Consider the following 19,460-nt stretch of genomic DNA (forward strand, 5'->3'; position numbering starts at 1 on the left):
ACATTAGAACAATCCACATTTTTTTATTCAATTATGCTTATTCTGAGAATGACCTTATTGAGAAGATAATCAGAAAAGGCTTTTTACATGGCAGTGTCTTATTCAGAGTATCGTCTAAATCAGACTTTTGCTGTCCATGTAAACGTTAATGTATTGTCAAGTCTGCCCTAAGAGGAAGCATTGCTCAGAGGGTGTATGATAACCTGTTGTCTTGGAAACACATCAATGGCTGAAGCTCTAGTCTAACATCACCACCACCTCCTGCTTAGAAACCACACTCCACGACAGAGGAACCTTTGACAAATTCCACCTTTTAAATAAGCCTGTTTTCATTTTTTTCCCACCATGGTGAACGAACATAGAAACATGGAAATGGAAAGTAAATGAAATGAAATCCAAACATTTCAACATAACATCTCACCTTCCTCTTGTTAGTTGGACAGACGTAGAGGTAACTCAGGACAATCTTGGATCCGACTTTGTCGTTCATTCGTTCATATGTGGAGCCATAGTCAGTGGATCTGAATGGAGCAAATGAAGGGAAAAGCAGTGAAAAACAGGCAAAGATGTTGTAGAAGAAAAACCTTTCAAAGAACACATTCAAAGTTGTGTAACATTCTCATGAGTAACCAAGGATTGAGCTATACATATCAAATTTTATTTCACAGTGATGAAAAACAATGCAATACCACACCCGGCAAAGAAAGAAGCAGAGAGAGGCCAGTATTGTACTGTATGTACTGTATACAGTTACTCTGTGTGGGAGTGAAACCTGTGGCATTAGAACAAGAGAAGGTTAACCAATCATCTGTAGCTGCCAGCAAAATGAACCATTCGGAAATATCTGGGGACCTGGCACTGTAAATAATTAATTCTCTCCCCATGACTACTATGAAATAAAATATGACGAGTGCAAAAACATGTGGATGTTCCTGAACCCTTGGGCTTTAATAATTTAGCAGTGGGAATGAGCCTGTTAGCCAGCCCAGTCCCCAGAAACTCCACATGAATCCATCATCACTAGTAACTACCAAATCCGCCTTCAAGTAGAATATTACAGCATTTACAGGCCTCTGCTGGTTTTTCCTGTCTTTTTTCTGTCAGAGCCGCATTCTTGTGCCCTGGGTTTTCAAATATTTCTCTCTGTGGGGACAGAAGCACCCATGCACGACTGTGGCATGACTCCAATTTGGATTTTCCACATACTTCATGGTGTTATGAGGAAAGTGAAGATGATATCCATTCTTTCCTCTTTTTTAGTCAGACCTCGCGGTGTGCCCTTGTTCCTTGGGAACAGTGATTCAGAGGAATTGCAGAGATTTTTCCCATTCAAATTCATTCCTGCACGCCTCAGAGAAACACAGTAGTTGCTCTGATTAAAAAGCACAATAATGAGTCGGACAGAAAGCAGTATATCCGCAGCATATTAAAGATGAGGGGAGTATGATCCTGATGTGGAGCAGGGGCGTTAATCTATACTGTTGGTCTCAGTGAGACACTGGAGCCTCCAGAGATGAGATTTTATTAATAACACGTAACATATGTTGTTTCTGGCATGACATTGGCAAACACTTCTGCCAGGTGTACCTATCCAATCACTGTAATGCATATGCTTAGATTTCTGAAATGACAAGTGGTGATATTTTGCACATACAGCAGGGAGCTGTCAGCTCTTGGATGTGGACCAACATTAAATCCGGGCCCCCTCAAACACACTCTGACCCTACACAAGAAGATGTCAATAAGAAAATGAAAATGACAAACATTTATAAGGCGAGATGACAGAATGACACATCAGATTTTTTGGACTGGTTTTTCCATGGGAAATGGACATTATAGAATAGGCACACTTAAATATATTTCAAAGCAAAGAGATAGAAAACGCAGCTGTGTGTAAGTTAGATACTGGACTTCCTGCTTGCAATTCCTTCTAAAATCATTTATGATGAATTAGCTGTCCGAAAAAAACTATTTTGGAATGAGTAGCCCCCTCTTGCACATCTCATTGTTGTGGTGTTCTACAGGGATCTATAGTGGACCCCTTTTTATTTAGCATCTATGTGCAAAAAAAGAAAAGGGACAGTGCATAGAAAACATCACCGGCATGTTGAGACATCACATTGCTGTCAGCTACAGTGACTTGAAAAACAAAAATCTCTAGTGTCCTATTGAAAATGCATACAGCAAAGAATAAGACAAGACAACTTTTGATTGTTTCCTACGGGGGCAAACAAACTGAAGTTATCCTGATTTGGACAAGTTAACATTCTCTAGCTCAGTTCAACAGCAATGTCCCCTGCTATCGATGTTTGACCATTTTTAACAGTTAGGTGGTTTAGTGTGTTTTTTCTTGATCAATATGTCGAGCTCACAAATTAAGAAGAGGTCACAAAATAACAGAAATCTCAGGGAAGGATTCAGAATTGTGCTTTTCCAGTACAGAGTAAAAATCTTTTTTTCGAACTGCTGACAACGCACAGACATCGAAGTTTGACAGGAGCACCAGCTACCTAATGTTTAGTACCTATTAATGTACCAAGCCAAAATTGCTGAAAATAACTGGTTTAATATTTAACCATGTTTAATATTTTATAAAATCATTATACTTTTTCCTAATTCAATATCTAAATCTGTACAAGTATCTGTCAGATAAATGTGTTGGCTTATAATAAATTACAAGATTTCTTCTTAAATGTAGTGGAGTAAGGGTATTTTGAGGTGGTATAAAATGGAAATAGTCCAAATTGGTTCTCACATACAGAACTGTAAATGTAACGTTCCACCACATTGTGGCACGAGGAAGCATTCTCTAAAAGCACAATGTCTACATATTCACTAGTTACACTGAAACCAGACATACAGAGTTACATTTCCTGATGCTTGCTCAATGTCCTATTTAACATTATGCAATTAGTCTACAACCCAACTGTGCCTTACGTCAGTTCTGTAGAACAGAGGATCACTGCCATTTGTGTTGGTTGCAACAAACAGTGAGGCTAATAGATGATCACCAATTAAAGGGTTGGAAATGGATCCCTGAATGTGAGAAGTAATGAAAGTGTAGTCATTATAAAGGACCAATCCCCAGTTTGGTTGAATGGCCTTATTCTGATGGACATGCCAGCTTGAGAGCTCCACCTGCATCCATGGAACTAAGGTTATAAGGCAGAACTATAATTTTGGGGTAATAGTTATATAACCACATTTTCAGGAATGTCTGCAGAGAAATGAGCCCCCTCTTCAGTATGTCATTGCAACAAAGGTCAATGTGACGTTTGTTTACCTCTCATTTTGACTTGTCGCTATGTGCGGAGAAGTGAAGAGGGTAGGGAGGGACGAAAATACTGCTTCAATTTTCAGTTTGAAGCCCAACACCAGTAAGTTTATTTGCAAAAAAGCAACCTGTTTCCATTTCTGTTGAGACAAGCAGTCTGTGAGCTTACTTGTAGAATTACTGGCTATTTCGGGCTCGTGTTGAAAGATAGCAGGTGGAAATGTTTTTATGACTGTAGGCAAAAGAGATTAAGGCAGATTCGACTCAGGGAGTTGCATCAGTCTCTCAGTACGTCTGTGACCATGGACTTGGCTCACTGTGTTCTAGGAGTGTTTAAAGAACTGAATCTATTGCAGAACATGCAAAGGCTGCTTCTTTACTCTGACTTAACATTAACATTTGTGTGACGTTTCAAAAATGTTACTTCCTCTTCCAATAAAACAAATCCATTTTGTTTAACACAGACGTGTGGAGATGAGGTTTCCTTTTTCTTTTCTCATGGAGAGCCAGCGAGGGAGTGCTGTGCAGTGCATTGCAATGTGGGAGCATAAAATGATTGGGGGGAAAAACAGGCAGACCGAAATTGCATTAGGGGATGTTTGTGAAGTTTTGCCAGATGGCTGCCAGTAAGACAGAACAATTCACCATTGGTGTACAACACTGTTGACCATGCTCTGGGGAGGGAGGAAGAAAAAAGCCACGCACTTCAAAGACGGAAGGGATGAAAACTCCAACCAAATCATCTTCGTGTGTCAAGCTTACACAAACAAAGCCCATCGCCCGGAACCATATACACGAATTACAGAGAAATGAAGCAATATTGTTCCAGGAAAACAAAAGGTTACCGATCTAACGCTTCTGACTGTAGAGCTGACGTTGGCTTGCTCGCTGCTGAACCAAAAGCTGTTTGTGAATGCATGATCATGCGTACCATACAGCAAAGAGACACAACAAAATCCAATCAATATTCATCGCGGCTCTGGAGATGAGAGCATCATCAGGTGGTTGTTGGAGTCGAACTGAAGCGGCAACAGCTCAATTGTCTGTCGTCAGAAAGAGAGTCGCACCGAGACACAGGGACGCTCGGAGAGTGAGAGAGACAGCGAGGGAAAGGTTTCTGAGCAGGGAACCCTGCGGCAAAATCAAGCCTCCAGACTGAACGCTCGCTGACTGATGTGCTTAAAAAACACTCTGAACACCGGTGAACCGAAAGCGTTCAATGCAGTGCTGAGGGGTCAGAGGTACTGACGCCCGAATGCGTCGCAGACATTTCAACTGCAATCGTCTGAATTGTTGCAGTCTTTTGCTCCAGGGACATACTCGAGGGCAATGACAAAGCCAATTCTGCTCGAGCCACAGGTCCTCGACCCGAGCCTGCTCTCTAAATACAATCCAGGGAACTTTGGGTGACCAAGAAAAGAACTAAAGAGAACTGTCGCCAGAACAAATGTCAGAGAATCTGATGACAAAGTAGGAGAGACCACATTTGGGCATACTGAAAATTATCCCATTAACCTTCATTTACCCAGCGAAGGGTTTGCTGAGCATTGAAAGTCTCCCTCCACACTACATTGCTTTGAACTCATTCAGTAATATATAGTTATGTGCAAGCAGTGCAGAGTTGAAAGAACAAGACGATCCTGGGTTAAAGAGTTTAGGTGTTCTCTTTGTGTGGGCTTTCTCCTGATGTTCCGTCGTCCTCCCACACCAAAGCCATGAAACTCAGCTGGTTTGAAACCTTCTCAGTAAGAACGGAGTAGTTCATTCGTGGGTCACATGACGTTTATTTGTCTGTGATAAAACTGGGATGAATTTGCTCAAAAAAAGCATCTCGGTTACATAACCATCTACCTCACATGAAAACATAGCAAATGCAAGTTTAGTGAGGGCAAAGAATTAGAGGAAAATACGGAGAAACATGACAAACATACATGTTTCACGCCACAACTGGTGAATTGTTTGACAGGAATCCTGGTGATGTGAAACATATTTCAAAGGCCTTCACAGTCATTAGGAATGATCTTAAAAAACACCTAGGGGAGATTCTGGTGCGACGCGTTCAGCTGTGCAGACGCTGTATGCTTTGATTAAACATGTAGACTAAACTGCACATTTTAATCAGCCGTCCTGCAGAGCCAGGACTTGTGACCTTTATGCTCACACTGGTTGATTGACGAGCCGTGACAGGAGCGCTGACACTGAAAGCAAATATCAATGTATATATTTATATAAATGTACAGTATAGCAAATATTTTTTCACATAAAACAGAATAAGCAACATAAATCTCTGCCTTATAATACAATAACCAAGTCGTCTCATTTTGATTTGTTATCTAATAAAAATACAGAATACATGGACAATTTGCATTTCCATGTCAGCAATGAGTCACATACTTTATTTCTATTTCTCAGAGCACTGCATTACTGTTGATAACCTTGAGAATCACATTTCTAGATGAAAACTGTTTTTTTTTTTGCTCCTTCCAGCCTCGAGTAGTCATCTTAACATGCTGCAAAAAAAACCAGCCTCCACCAAGAAGACAGGGGCAAATCACAGGCGGCTGCTTGTAGAGCTTAAATGCTGTGAGTGCAATGGTAATAACTGAGTCTCAGATGAGCACAGAAACTCTGCTTATACTTCACCTAGATGTTTCTAAATTCATAGGCTAACCGAACCGAATGTTGCCTAGTTCTTCGTCTAGACATGTGGACTTAGTGAGGATCCCTGTTCACTGGGTCAGAACTGCCCGCAGTCTAGATTGTAATGCATTTGTCTGCGTGATGGCCCTGCAGCGACTGGTGACCTCTCCGGAGTGTGTCCCTGCTATTTCGGGTGAAGCATGAAGAGGAAGGTTCCAGCCTCTCTGTGAGGCTGAGCAGTAGAAAGCGGGCACAGAGCCTCTGCATGGCTTGGTCTCAGCAATTAGTTTCCTGCAGCCCCTGTGCTGCTTTATTCAGCCAATGGATTATGACGTGCTTTAATCCATTACACTAAACCGGGACTATTGACAGCATTCAGTCATAAACACATGGTTTACTGTTGAAGCAAGTGGAGTTCACTCGGGCACATTGGATCCATTCCAAGCTTCTTTGTCCAATAATTTCATATTAGCAAAAAAAAACGTTAAAGCCGTAAGAGGGATAGAGAGAAAACAAAGCCAGTCATGATACTGTTGTTCAGTGTTGTCTATCCACATATGACAACATTCTGAAGACAACATCAATTACATATTAATTCCAATTAGGTTTGGTAGCACACAAAGTGAAACAATGGTGATTTTTTACATACAGTATATAGCTACTTTGTTTTTTACATGTGTATTTTTCCATTGCTGACAAATTTGTAAGTTGAGGAGTTCCTTAATTTGTCAGATAAGCCTTTCCTCTTGATTTCTTAGAGTTTATATTGAAATTTTCATGAAAATGTACTATATCAAAATGTGCTGTATTTTTTCATACACTTAATGGCCACTTCAAGGTTAACTTAAACGTTTCAGCACATCTGTTCTGCCACTAAGTCTCCTTTGATGCTGACACTGTTTTATCACCATCATTTATGTGATTTGTCAGTTATAGAGTATGTTTGAGCAGTGAGGTCATAATTAATAGAATACATTATATTTAGAGGTGTTTCTAATGTCCCAACCCACTTACGCACATAAAAAACAGGAGCAAAATAAAGAAAAATGTAATGGGGACCATATACAACAGTAGTACAAGCTGGTGTATATTAAAACTGAGACCTCAATACCACTACTACCACTACTTTTACTACTACTACTGCTGATAATAATGTAAAAAAATAATTATATTACCAGCATCATACAGGTAGAATTTATGACATAGCTGTTGTGTGTTTTGAGTCTTTATCAAGACTACACTCTAAAATGACAAACAGTGAAAGGGGGAGTGGGCGCACAAAACCACAAAACATAATTTTATATTTATTTACCACTACTAATGTGCAATAGATTGACATCTACTCGTAATGAGTAGTATATATGTATATATATAGATGTATATATTTTTTTCATCTGTAGCATTTTTCAAATGATTCTGATAGCTTTTGTATGTTTTATTAGATAGATGAAATCACCAGGAGCAGAAACATTCAAAAGGCTCAGGGGGTTAAACTTGGGGAGATATTGATGTCTTAGGTGTTCAGTTATTATTCAGTTGTTTAATTGTCACTTTGGTGACATAGTAGTATCATTTATGTGTTACACTTTAAAAGGGAAAAAGCAGCATCACATAAAATGTATTGGACAGAGAACAACGAATTGAGACTGAATTTGAATTCCAAGTCACATTCATGAAAAACCACATATCTGAAGAGATATGGAAATCTGGAAAGACACACTCGTTTTCAAATCTAAGCTGAAACTAAACTCCTAAACCACCACATTGTCAGCATTCAGAGACGTCTCCCATCCTCTCTTGTGCCACACATACACACCCTGTGCCAGCGGTTTGAACAGCTTGAGACCGTGATGCTTCTCACATGTGGCTGAGCCCCGGCTGTCTCAACACCAGCTGCCTGTGCTGGTGTGTTAGCCCAGCAAAAAAACCTACAGGTTAAATTACACAGAGGACAAAACTCAAGCCTGAAAATGCTTCATTTCATCCAAACTAATACTGAAAAGGAGCAAGTATCTATTTGTGAATGGTTACCGCTACAATTGTGGACAAAAAGTCACGGGCCAGATTTATTCAATTTGGGCAATGCTTCCCACTAGTGGCTGAATCATTCGAGTTTTATAAACTCATATTTATTTACATATATGGTAACAATGTCCAGCCGGCTGATGTGATCTTCAAAATGAATTCATTAAAAACACAAAAGTGTAGACAGAGGAGTCTCTGATATCACTGTCTCACTTGCCAAACACAGCACATAATGCAGGGCTGCATATCAGATTTCATCAGCTAATGGAATTGTTTTGAGTCAAGAGACAGAAATGAAAAAAAGCTTCAGGACAATGAAAAGCCATTCTGATATTTGCTGTGTGCCTGGTGAATAAAAATGGTGATATTACATGCGATCTGAGCGTCGGGAGCAGAGGCAGCAGACATCCTGCAGTATTTAATAATCACAGCTACCATCAGCAAGTACAATATATCTCAGCAAGGGGAGTCATAATGCACAAGCTGCCATGAAGTTTATCCGCGGAATATACACCCAACCCTCAGCTGCACTCTTGTGAAAACTTGCAGCCCAACTGAAGTGTACACACCTAACGACATACTGAATGGTGGCACACAAGCGCACGCACACAAACACACACACACACTTGCATCTTTCCATGTTTTCACCTGAGGCAACTGCTGCAAATCTCTCCTCTAATGCAGAATTCACTGAAGCATAATTGAAAATGACTTTGGAGAATTGCCACACTGAGATTGGAAGATAGTGTATCGGTGTAGGTGTTTCTGCGGGAGCGCACGGAGTGGCCGCTGCAACACACACGAGAGCAGGGTACGGTGAAGCATGGAAAAAATAATGGAACCCTCGAAAGACTGAGCACTGTAAAGTCTTTCTTTCTTACAGCCGATTTGGAAAAAATGTGTTCATGTGCATATCCGTCTGCGTGCGTGTGTTAATGTTTGTGTCTGTGTTAGCGGCATACAGTGAACGGGAAATATAAAAGCAACCCATGTGTGAAGGAAACAGAGAGCAGGAAATGTGTTTGCCAACTGCAGTGGAATCCACGCTGCCGCTGATAAAAAGCCCCGAGAGTCAGAGGCGCTCCTGCAGCGCAGAACAGTAGATTTCACATAACAACCATGTGCTGGGGTGTGATCCTTGTAAACCACAAGCAAAACAGAAAGAGCAGAGCAGGAGGTGATATAAAAATGGTGAAAAAAAAATCCTCACAGTAGCCCATGTTGCCATCAGGCCTTACCAAATATAGCCCTGACTGCATCATTGCACCGTGTCTGACAAATGCAGTGTTGAGGAAATACCTTAAAGGAACAGCCAGAGTGGGACAGAAGTGCTGACATTCAAAGATCGCTCTCAGTGACAACATGTGCTGTGTATCCCACTCACAGCCCGTGTTCTCCATTCAACCTTGACAGCAAATATCTTTGCTTCACGCCTGTCCCTGCTCGCTACAGTCTTGAACGCTTTTCTTCCAGAATTAATCTTTAAATATAGAATAAATCTTTAAAAAAAAATCCTCCCAGACATGATAACTTTTTCATGAGGTCTAGAAAGACTTTTTTAGGTTACAAAGGATGAATGCACTTTTCACATCCACCACAAATGTCGACTGCTGACCTGACCTGTATCATCTCATGATTTAGTCATCTCACCAAACCTTTTTTTTTTTCTCTTCTGCTCTGTCCAGTCTTAGGTAATCCAACAAGCAGCTTCCCTTCCAGCCCATCACAGATGCTACTCTACAGTATGTGATTCATATCTAAGTCAGAGTGCTGGCTTCGGAGGGAGAAAGCCCCATGTGCTTCTTTTAACTGCACAAGTCTGGCGGGCAGAGAACACCCAGAAATGGCTTCCATTCATTATTCATGCCATGACAAGGCCTGAGAAACAGCACATTCTATGGTTAGATTATTACAGACTGTCTTTGTGAAGAGTGGCAGCCCACCACAGGGGCTGTAGGTTCGACTCTGTGCTCCAACAAGGTCTCCAGAGTGTTGTTAGTGATAATAAGTGACGTGCCGAGGTCAGGAAGAACTGGAAGTCCACGCTTAACAAGGGAACGGGGAGGTGGGGGCACTCGCTTTTGAAGACACTTGGGAAAGGTGGTAGATTAAAAGTATGTTTACTCTTCCAATAAAAAGTAGCTAAACCACATCAATAATCTTAACAGTTTGAGTGGTTCACTAGCTGCTTACAGTGTGTACAAAACTGTAACATGAAATAGTGGCTCACTTGTTAATGTATGAAACTCTAAAATCGGCAAACGCGAAAGGAAATGAAAGATTTTACTGATTACACAAACAAATCAAAGTGTTAATGAAATAATTTGATTGCAGTTTTAAAAAATCCAAACATCCTAACTTTTTTTTAACCAGTTGAATTAAAAATAGATTAGATGAGTTGATAAGATAAATTAAATGTCTGTGTCGAATGGAACATAAATGGACAAATTGAGACGACTGTACAATTAGTTGGTTCTGTAAATGCACTAATTATGAGCTGTTACATCCCTCTGCATAGCTTGACCTAACTTATTTAATCAAAATAACATTTAAACATTTTAATACCATAAATAATCCGTCTGCTCTATGTTGTAAAGACTCAGTGTATTCACCTTTTACTGTTAAGTAAGAATTTTAGCCAGCAAGCCAACTGTAAACGATAATAAAGACAAACCCCTGTGTGACTCGTCTGTGTTTAAGGGAAATGATCCCGCAGTGAAATCTCACTTTACTGCTCTCTACAGAGACGAGTGGTAAACTACTGCGTCTCGGTGATATGAAGAGTCGTGACTAAGTGGACGCAGCCCTGGTGTCCGTGTATCAAGATACATGGACACACTTATCTCATTATTATGTAGGCACACGGGAACAGTGCATGCTTTGATGTTCTATAGGGAAAATAAAGAATATATCAATTATTGGATGTTGTAGAAGAAAATTACATTAAACACACTGTTTCCCTATTTTAATTTAGAAAAATAAATGCCATCTACTTGATTATCTCGTGTCTCATAATAATCCTTCACTGTATTTTGTCAGATTTGTTCCTCCATCCTCCGAAAAAACAATTATTACTGCAATTGCAACCACCGCCATCAGTAAAGTTTACATTTCCCCTGAGCTGAAGCTCAACCATTGTCCCACTTTCCGTCAGTGCAGATCTACAGGGAGATTGTTAGAGGTGTAGAGCTCAGACAGGGGGTCAGCTGTGCTTTCACACATCATTTCCTTGAACGTATTCATCCCATGGCATTTGGAGATAGGTTAATGTCTCTTAACTCACTAAATTGCCCTAAAAATAAAAGGCTCTCTTTATAAAACAGTCGTAAGTGCTGAGGCGCACAGTGAAAAATAAAAAAAGTTCCCTTTTTAATCCGTTCCTCAGTGACTACAGGGACCTCTTTGAATGCTTGTTTTGACTGTTTCAATATATATGAAGGTTACAAACAAACTTTTGATTTATATCTGCCATAACTCCTTTGGATTTATGCTCATCATGCACTGTGCAGAATCCACGTTTTAAATCATTCTCCCCTTTTCTGTCAGCACTGCTTAACGGGGATGAACGCCTCGCAAATGCAAGTGTTTAGTCGAACACCAGCTGTGTCCCTGGTGGAGACTTGGTAAAGGAGGAGTGATAAAAGCCAGGCAGGAGTGTAAGAAGTCTGAGCACACTCTAAATGTATTTTGTTTGATCGCGTGCTCATTTGCCAGGGCGCCTCCTGTTGCTGAGCACAAGGGTAAATACACCTTTTGCTGCCATTTCCAAAGAGAAGGAGGGGGGGGGGGCGACCGCTCTCGTGGAGGGTGAGTGGGAGCTATCCTTCACGACTCTGCGGTGCCTTTATCTGGTACCTTTCTTCTCCCTGATAAGCAGCTCCGGAGCCAATCATGTGGAACCCATAACTCAGACATGTGAATGTGAAGTTTTACTGAGCTAAGTAAGGGGAAGGAGGGGGGAAATTAATAATAAACTTTCCTTTACAACCTCTGCTAAACTTTCTTCCTGTGCTGCAACCCACTCCTGCTGCTGTTCACACATTCACAGTCCTGGCAGCGTCTCTCAGCGTTGGCAGCAGCCCATCCATAATCGCAACAGATCTGAGCCTGTGGCCTCAGCGTTGACTTGTGCAGGCAGCGGGCAGCTGGAATGGGCAACAAACAAAACATGTACCTAGCGATGGCGCCCGTGCCACCAGCCACATCACCAGCCACCACAGTCCAGCACGACGCTGCAGGGGACTGATGTCAGAATGCTGTCCTCCGTGGAAATATTTGTGTCATTTCAGATAAGCCGTGGAGTCAGAGCTCTCAGGCTACCCACTGCTGTCGACAAACATAGGACATTTTGACTTACATTCACTGGGTGTGCTCATACTCCTCTGTTTGCTTCTGAATCCATTAAGGAGACAGGTTTTTGTTTAGATTTAAAGTAAGAGTAATACAAGTGATGTGGATGGGCAACACGTTTAGTTTATTCTGAAACATTAAGAATAGTTTGTGTTAATCGGGGTGAAGCAGGGGAGAAGCCCTTGAATCGCATTTTCATGAAATTCCAGTTTGCCTCCAGACTAAAAGCTTCATGATGAAATCGACCAATTGCTGTTATGACAGGAAGAAAATGAGTATGTACTGTAATTCAGGATATGAGAGAAAAGCCCAAGAGTGTGTAATTAAAAAGGTACGAATTTAAATATCGTGAGAAAGGGACCAGACTAAATGACCTCTTTAATAACCGTGAGCTTGATTTATGTGTTAACTCGAAGGTAAAGGCACAAAGGGAAAACAAAAAGGTGGCAGTAATTCATGTGAAATTAGTTTGCATGTGATATATATACGGTGTGTTATTTCAGGCTGCCTATAATTCAGTGCTGTCATTTTTATTATATTACCACAAAATATACGATATGCACAGTCATACCTGCAAATGCATTGGCTTTGTGTTGATCCAGGTTGACAGCTGCTAATGACTTACCCAGTCGACCGAGTTCTTTTCTGACAATTTCTGTGTGTTAATGGCTTTGGGCGGATGGTTTGTGATCCTTGTGAGGTGCATGTATTGGATGCTAACATGCAAAGCACTGACTGAGAGCAGCATTGTAATTGGATGATAACACAACTCGACGTACAGGAAGTGAAGTTCATGCCGATTTTTTGAAACACATGATTTACCCCCCAAATGCCGACGTTAATTGACGACGTTGGAGCCCCAGTGTCAGTGTCAAGGCAGGAATTGATGTTGAGGGAGAGCGGGTCTTCTATTAACCGGGAGGTCGGTGGTTTGATCCCAGCCTGCTTTGGGAAGTGTCCTTGAAGTGTCCACGATACTGAACCCCAAATTGCCCCCGGCAGTGTGTGAATGTGAGTTTGATAGAAAAGGCCCTGCCATTAGAAGCATTGAATGTGTCTGTAACCTGTACTGTTGTGTTGAACACTTTGAGTGGTGGATACGACTAGAAAAGTGCATTTAGCTTAAGGTCCCATCACAGTCCAGCTGATTAAGAAAAACTGTGCTTCCATCAGTGTAGAGGTGTCTTTGTAGGTGGGTATGACTCTGACTAGTAATGTGTATAAAGTAACATATGTAAACTATGGAATGCACTAGACAGTATAAATTAAAAGTATCCCTTGAACCTTACTTGAATGTATCCACTCCAATCTATACAGAAGAGGAATGTACTTTTGAAATAATTAAAAAGTATAAGAGTAATGGAGCCTTTTATGAATATAAACTGTACAGTAAAGCGCTTTGAGTGGTCATCAAGACTAGAAAAGCGCAATATAAATACAGACCATTTACCATTTATTATAGTATAACAGTCACAGGGGGCACTAATCTGAATTCAAATCTCAAAGTACCCCAGTTTTATTCAATAGTTTAAGGGCCCAATTACATGCAAATCAAAATCCCACTTTAATTCCTGTGACCCTGTGTTAATTGTCTAATAACAATATTAATATCAGTGTAATGTTGTTATCTTCAATAATTTTTGTCTCTATCTGGATATCTTCCTCCTTCTACCTTCTCGTTCTATCGTTGTAATTCACATTTTATTCAAAGTATTTGCTGAAATCAGATGACTTGGCAAATTGGCCAAAAAAGTCTAGTTGATACGTACAGATATGGTAGACATAGCTGTTTTTACTTAAGGTTAATATTAATCTCACTTTTCAATGTTTTCTCCCATTCGCAGTGTTTGAGGAGAGCCAGCAGCTGTATCGGTCATGTCCTCCCCCCCAGTGCTGCCACAGACGTGCTTTTAAAAAGTTCTGGTGAGACCAGGTCGATGACGTTTTGAGGAATATACCCAAGTCCAATTGGAAAAGGTCACAGACATCAGGTGGGTCTCTCTGAGAGAGCCGGCCCCTTATTATAGGCACTGACCTGTGAAATATCACATAGCCTGTGAGCATGCTCAGCAAAATGATGCAATTTGAGAGGATGTCACTCCGGGATGGGGTCACCCCCAGGTGAGCCATCTCCTCTTCCTCTCACTCGCTCTTTGTGATGGTCCCCTGTATCTAGGCAAGGGAATCCTCTCAAGCTATGATGGCCCTCCCAAAATAGAGGTGCTGCTGCAGATCCACTGTTGTTATTTTTCCCCTTTAGAAATTGTCTTTTAACAGAGTTTAATTATTATCAAAAACTAAACTTATCTGTGTTATATGGTAATAAATACAATAATGGGTTCTATGTAATTGTTCTCAAAGAAATCATTGATTTCAATATATGGTATGTGTTGAAGTTCTTCCTCTGATTTACCTGGAAATATATCCCTTTTTCCCATGTTACCCAGAGTTCGCATCAGTATTGATTACATCTACACTCAGGATTTTATCCGTCAGATCAGATTTGATTATTAAAAAAGATTATTTTACTATCGAGCAATCATTAATTGAACATCCAGATATGTTTAGAGATGTTCAAAAATGATTGTGATTATAATTTTTAGAGGAAAAAAAGAAGAAATGTGAAAACAGACCAACAATTTTTGTAAAATATTTTGTGTTATAGAATTGATTGCCTCCTCAAGAGTGACTTTTTGTTTTACACAGAATGTGATGTTCTCTCCTAGTAGCCTAAACTGACTATTGTGTGTAAAATTGGTGAAGATCACCTTTAACAAAAGTCAGTGCAGCACAAAAATCTTCCCACCCGTCTGACTGTTGCCTAATACTTCATAATCACTGTCATTTTCTGTGACACTAATTTCAGGCAGTTATCCTCATTATGAACATTTCTTCCTACCAAACATCATTACAACTGTAATCAGCATGTTAATAAGGGACAAAAAGAGTGAGGAGAATGCTATTTTTTTTTTTATCAGATCAGTGGTAATTTGCCGAAGGCGTGAATGAGACCAATTAAATCAAAACAATTAGACTCAAATGCTGATCCTCTTGTGTTAAAATGTGCCTAAATGACAGAGCAGAGAACTGACTTGGACTACAGCAAAGTTCCCTGCAGGATCAAATGAAAAAGACAGACATTTACAGTGTGTTTACTGGTGGTACGGTGTTATCATTTAGAGGTCCACTGGGGCAATGTTGTTCATTTGCATTCATATTGACTGATCTCAGACACCAGAGAAAAGATAATATTAGTTAAACTGAGAGGTACAGTATTTCCTCTGCGGACAGAGACAGTGAGGCAGTATAGGCTGTAAAGCTCTTAAAATCTATTACATCTATTAAATCTATTACAAATCTACAATAATAACTGTCAGTTGTATTAAGTATTTGGACAGTGACACTGTTTATGAAGCAGCTGTGAGCCAGCCTACAAGACACATTCAAGTCCACTACTTGTCCAACATGCAGCGTTGTCAGATTTGACTGATACAAAGTGACCCGGTCACAGCCTCAAACCCTATTACCAAGTTGTGATAAACTTAAATGTCATTTGGTTTTGTCTTTTATATCAGTCACTGCATGCATAGCTTGTTGAACTCTCCCTGTCCATCTCACGGCTACTAATCCAAGAAGAGGCTGATTCATTTAATTATAGCTAAACTTTTCACCGAGGAAAAACCATCCACGTGATATAAAAAGTAGCCCAGACTTTCAGAAGCTGCCCTGAACCTTTTTTTACGTAACCCTCCCATGAATTTCAGCTGGGCTGAAAACTCCTCAGTCTGGCAACATTGGTCACATAACCAGCTCCTCTTACTGCAAATGCACCCTTTGCTATGCAGTGGTGCACTTCAACTAACAGAGGTCTGCTGCACCTGAACAGCTCACCTGACATCCCTGCTGTTTGTACTGCTGCCATTCATATAGCATATCTTGCTCATGTGGGCTTGGAGAAAAATATGTGCTTGGTCTGTGCCTTTTGTTTAGAATGATGATTTAACATGATAACTAGGTGTAATGTTTAATACCAAGCTCAGCACCTTAGTTTAGCATGTTAGCATGCTACTGTTTGATGATTAGTTGAGGTACAATTGAGGGGAGTGTGATTTTGTTGGCACTTTGCTTTAGTGGTGGAAGAATCTACACACTGATACTCCCATGGTAGTGCCCCACCACTAGCAGGGCTAAAGATATTTAGTTTATGCTGGTATAAGGTCTCAAATATGGGATTACTAGTTGAGTTTATCTACAATGGGTCCTATAGATGTGGGTGCAGCAGTGGTGGCCATAGGGCTATCATAATTGACACAGAGGGGACAACATCCAACATCCATTTACAACTCCTGATTCAGTAAGGTGCTTATTTAAGTCATTCTTTCAGTGTAAGTGAAATTGAAAATGGTTCCTTTAAAAAAAAAAAGCTAAAATAAATTGTCACATTTAATGTTAGTTATGTTAGTAAATAGCTAGGTTTTGAAGGCTACTGACAGGACAGGGCCACTTAGCAAGGGCTAGTGCCCCCTGGCCCCACCCCTGGATCCGCCCTTGGGTTGCAGGCTTTGAATTACACAACTTACCCGTTGGCACAGCATGCATGTTAAATGTACTGAAGATGCTACACTCAGACAAAATGTCAGCTAAAGCATATTTAATAAAGATGGTAATTTGTATTCAAGTTAAGTTGCATGACTTAATTTAAAATATCCCACGACGTCAGCGTTTAATGATTTCATTTCAGCCTGTTACTCCTTTAAACATCATTCCGTTCAAAACAAGGCCCAAAAATGAGCACAGAAAACACAGATTTACAATAAAGGTATTATGTGATTGTTTTGTTGTCTTGAAAATGGCTTTTAATTCGGAAGTAACACTGCTTGTCACAACTTAGTGGACTATAGGCTGCCAGTGTGCTAATCGCCACATGTTCTGCGAGTGACACTAAGGGCTCAGTGCACTCACTTCAGTTTGAGGATTCTGAGTGTATTTGAGCACTGAACCAATTTCATAACTAAATAGTTGTTGAAACATAAAATAAAAAGACATGGACTGGACTTTTGCCACTTCAAATAGCAGTGCAACTAAAATAAATCAAAATCATCTCATTCCCAACATTCCCAGCTAAGTAATTCAGTAACTTGCTGTGAGCACAACTTCAATAAACTCACCACATTAGGCAGAGAAAACAGCAGCTGGTCTTGTTTTGTTTAGGATACGTCAAAAATGTACAGTGAGGGATATACAACCTGACTGTGTTGTTGGCTTTAATTTACCCACGTCTGAATACCTGCAAATGAGTACAAGGCTTGTCATATTTGATACATTTTCATCCACAGAGGGACAATACTCCAGAGGCCAGATGAGAGAGGCTGAGCAACTTTGAAGAAGAATTTCTGTGCTGAGTTGATTTATCGTCAACAATGAAGAGCTTGCCTTCATTTCTTTTTCCCTCAACCAAGCACATATGAAGGCTCCTTTGGAAATTATGCACAGACTGACTGATCAGCTTTCATTGTTTAAGGTCATGATGTTCATTAAAATTGACAGACTGACTAGGCAATCTTTTGACATGTTGCCACTGGTTTGACCTTTGAGAGAAAAACAAAAGCTGGTGTTCGAGCTGCTAGTCGGGACGTTTCCCCCGTGAAGTGATAAAGATTCTCTCTCACTGCTCTTCGTCAAACCCTATCAGAGCTGTGATCTCAATTAGCCAGCAACAGAGAGACGAAATCATGGACCCGACAGTCGGGCTGCTCAGCACTGCTCAGTGATGTGTGGTAGTATGCTAGTTTGCCTTTTATCTCTCTCTTTTTACCCCGTTATCAAATCACCTTCCTTCAACTTCATCTTCTTCTACCATTCCTATCTCAAATTCTCCTTAACGTCCTGTAAATTGGAAAGTGGAAAGTCAGGCCAGGGTGGACAGCTGCTCCCCTCAGTGAAGGTTTTGTGGGTGAGTGACGGAGCTGGGAGTGATGCCAATAATGCTGATCTCCAACCATAGAGATGTCTATGTTCTCACACCATGGATAAGTCACTTCACCTCATTATGTTTCCCCTACAGAGTTTCACTGCATGGTGTATTCAACTCTGATGAGTGTCAGGGTTTATGTGATTCAAATCATCACTTATTTGTGTGCAAAAAAAAATACTGCTGAGCAGGTCAGACATGCTGTTGATATTGCTGGCTTAGCTTAAATCAAATACTTTTTTTCTGTGACAGTATATAAAGGTAGTAAGCATGACTAAACTTCCTCTCACTGTACAAAACCCTTGCCAAAATATCCTGTGCAAGGTTGCTAACATCTTGCGCTACTGACATAAATTCGACCCCGATACGTCACAGTATCAATTGTGGTGTGGAGCCATTTTATTAAAGTCTTGATGATACACCAGCCTTAAATATCTTGAGCTAATCTCAGCTGCAATCATGATGTCAGTCTTATAAGAGCTATCAAAATGGCAGAAAACATCCTTGGGGGGGGGGGGGGGGGGGATATTTTTATTTTCAGCAAGGTCTATGTGGAGACTCAACCAGGTACTCAAATGCCTTGCAGCAACAAAAGAAACAGAGAGAACTGCTACCAATGCCTTACCATCCAAAACATCCGACGCAGTTTAGAAGACAACATTTGTCTGTGTGTGTGTGGGGGGGGGAGCAACATCCACGAACACCCAGGTCTGATCAACCTGTCGTGGGCCTGCCTTAGAAGAGGATGTCTTGTGATTAAAAGGCCAGAACACCAGATGACGTTTAGGTACACAACTGAAGATTTGTCCCTAACATCCACTGGTGGTCACTTACATCCAATTACATCAACTGGCGGTGGGCATCAATTAGTGCGGTAGAGTGTACAAGGGATATTCTCCATCTTTTCCTATGTTCTATAATGGGACAGCTTTTGAGTCTGCTGAACGACAGTAGGTGTTCAGTTTAAAAAGGCATAGAGGTAATGATGTCTGATCTACTGAGCGAGCCACATGACTTGCATAGTACTGCGAAACAGCCAGTAGCCAGCCAGATTTACCTTTAGTCTCAGCGTACCCTCAAGTTCGGCCTGTATCATTGATTCAAAAGCCCAAACACTTGAAGTTATGTCCCTAACATCTGCTGGTGGCCACTAACACCTGCTAACATCTACTGGTAGTTGGTAACAGTAAATTGTGCAGA

The 19,460-nt window shown here is 40.7% G+C and overlaps 1 protein-coding gene and 1 long non-coding RNA gene across 3 annotated transcripts in view; one reads left to right on the forward strand and one right to left on the reverse strand.

The window, feature by feature from the left end:
- sorcs3 (sortilin related VPS10 domain containing receptor 3) overlaps positions 1-19,460 on the reverse strand; it is a 207,701-nt gene that overhangs the window by 97,793 nt on the left and 90,448 nt on the right. For both annotated transcript variants that reach the window (XM_034591721.1, XM_034591710.1), the window contains exon 3: positions 422-521. In XM_034591721.1, coding sequence (XP_034447612.1) covers positions 422-521 — 100 coding nt within the window. The remainder of the gene's footprint in view (positions 1-421; positions 522-19,460) is intronic.
- Positions 1-19,460, forward strand: part of LOC117765287 — a 175,147-nt gene that overhangs the window by 5,866 nt on the left and 149,821 nt on the right. The gene's annotated exons all lie outside the window — the stretch shown is intronic.

The sequence above is a fragment of the Hippoglossus hippoglossus genome, chromosome 1 (genome assembly GCF_009819705.1).
Source record: "Hippoglossus hippoglossus isolate fHipHip1 chromosome 1, fHipHip1.pri, whole genome shotgun sequence".
Classification (NCBI taxonomy): Eukaryota; Metazoa; Chordata; class Actinopteri; order Pleuronectiformes; family Pleuronectidae; genus Hippoglossus; species Hippoglossus hippoglossus.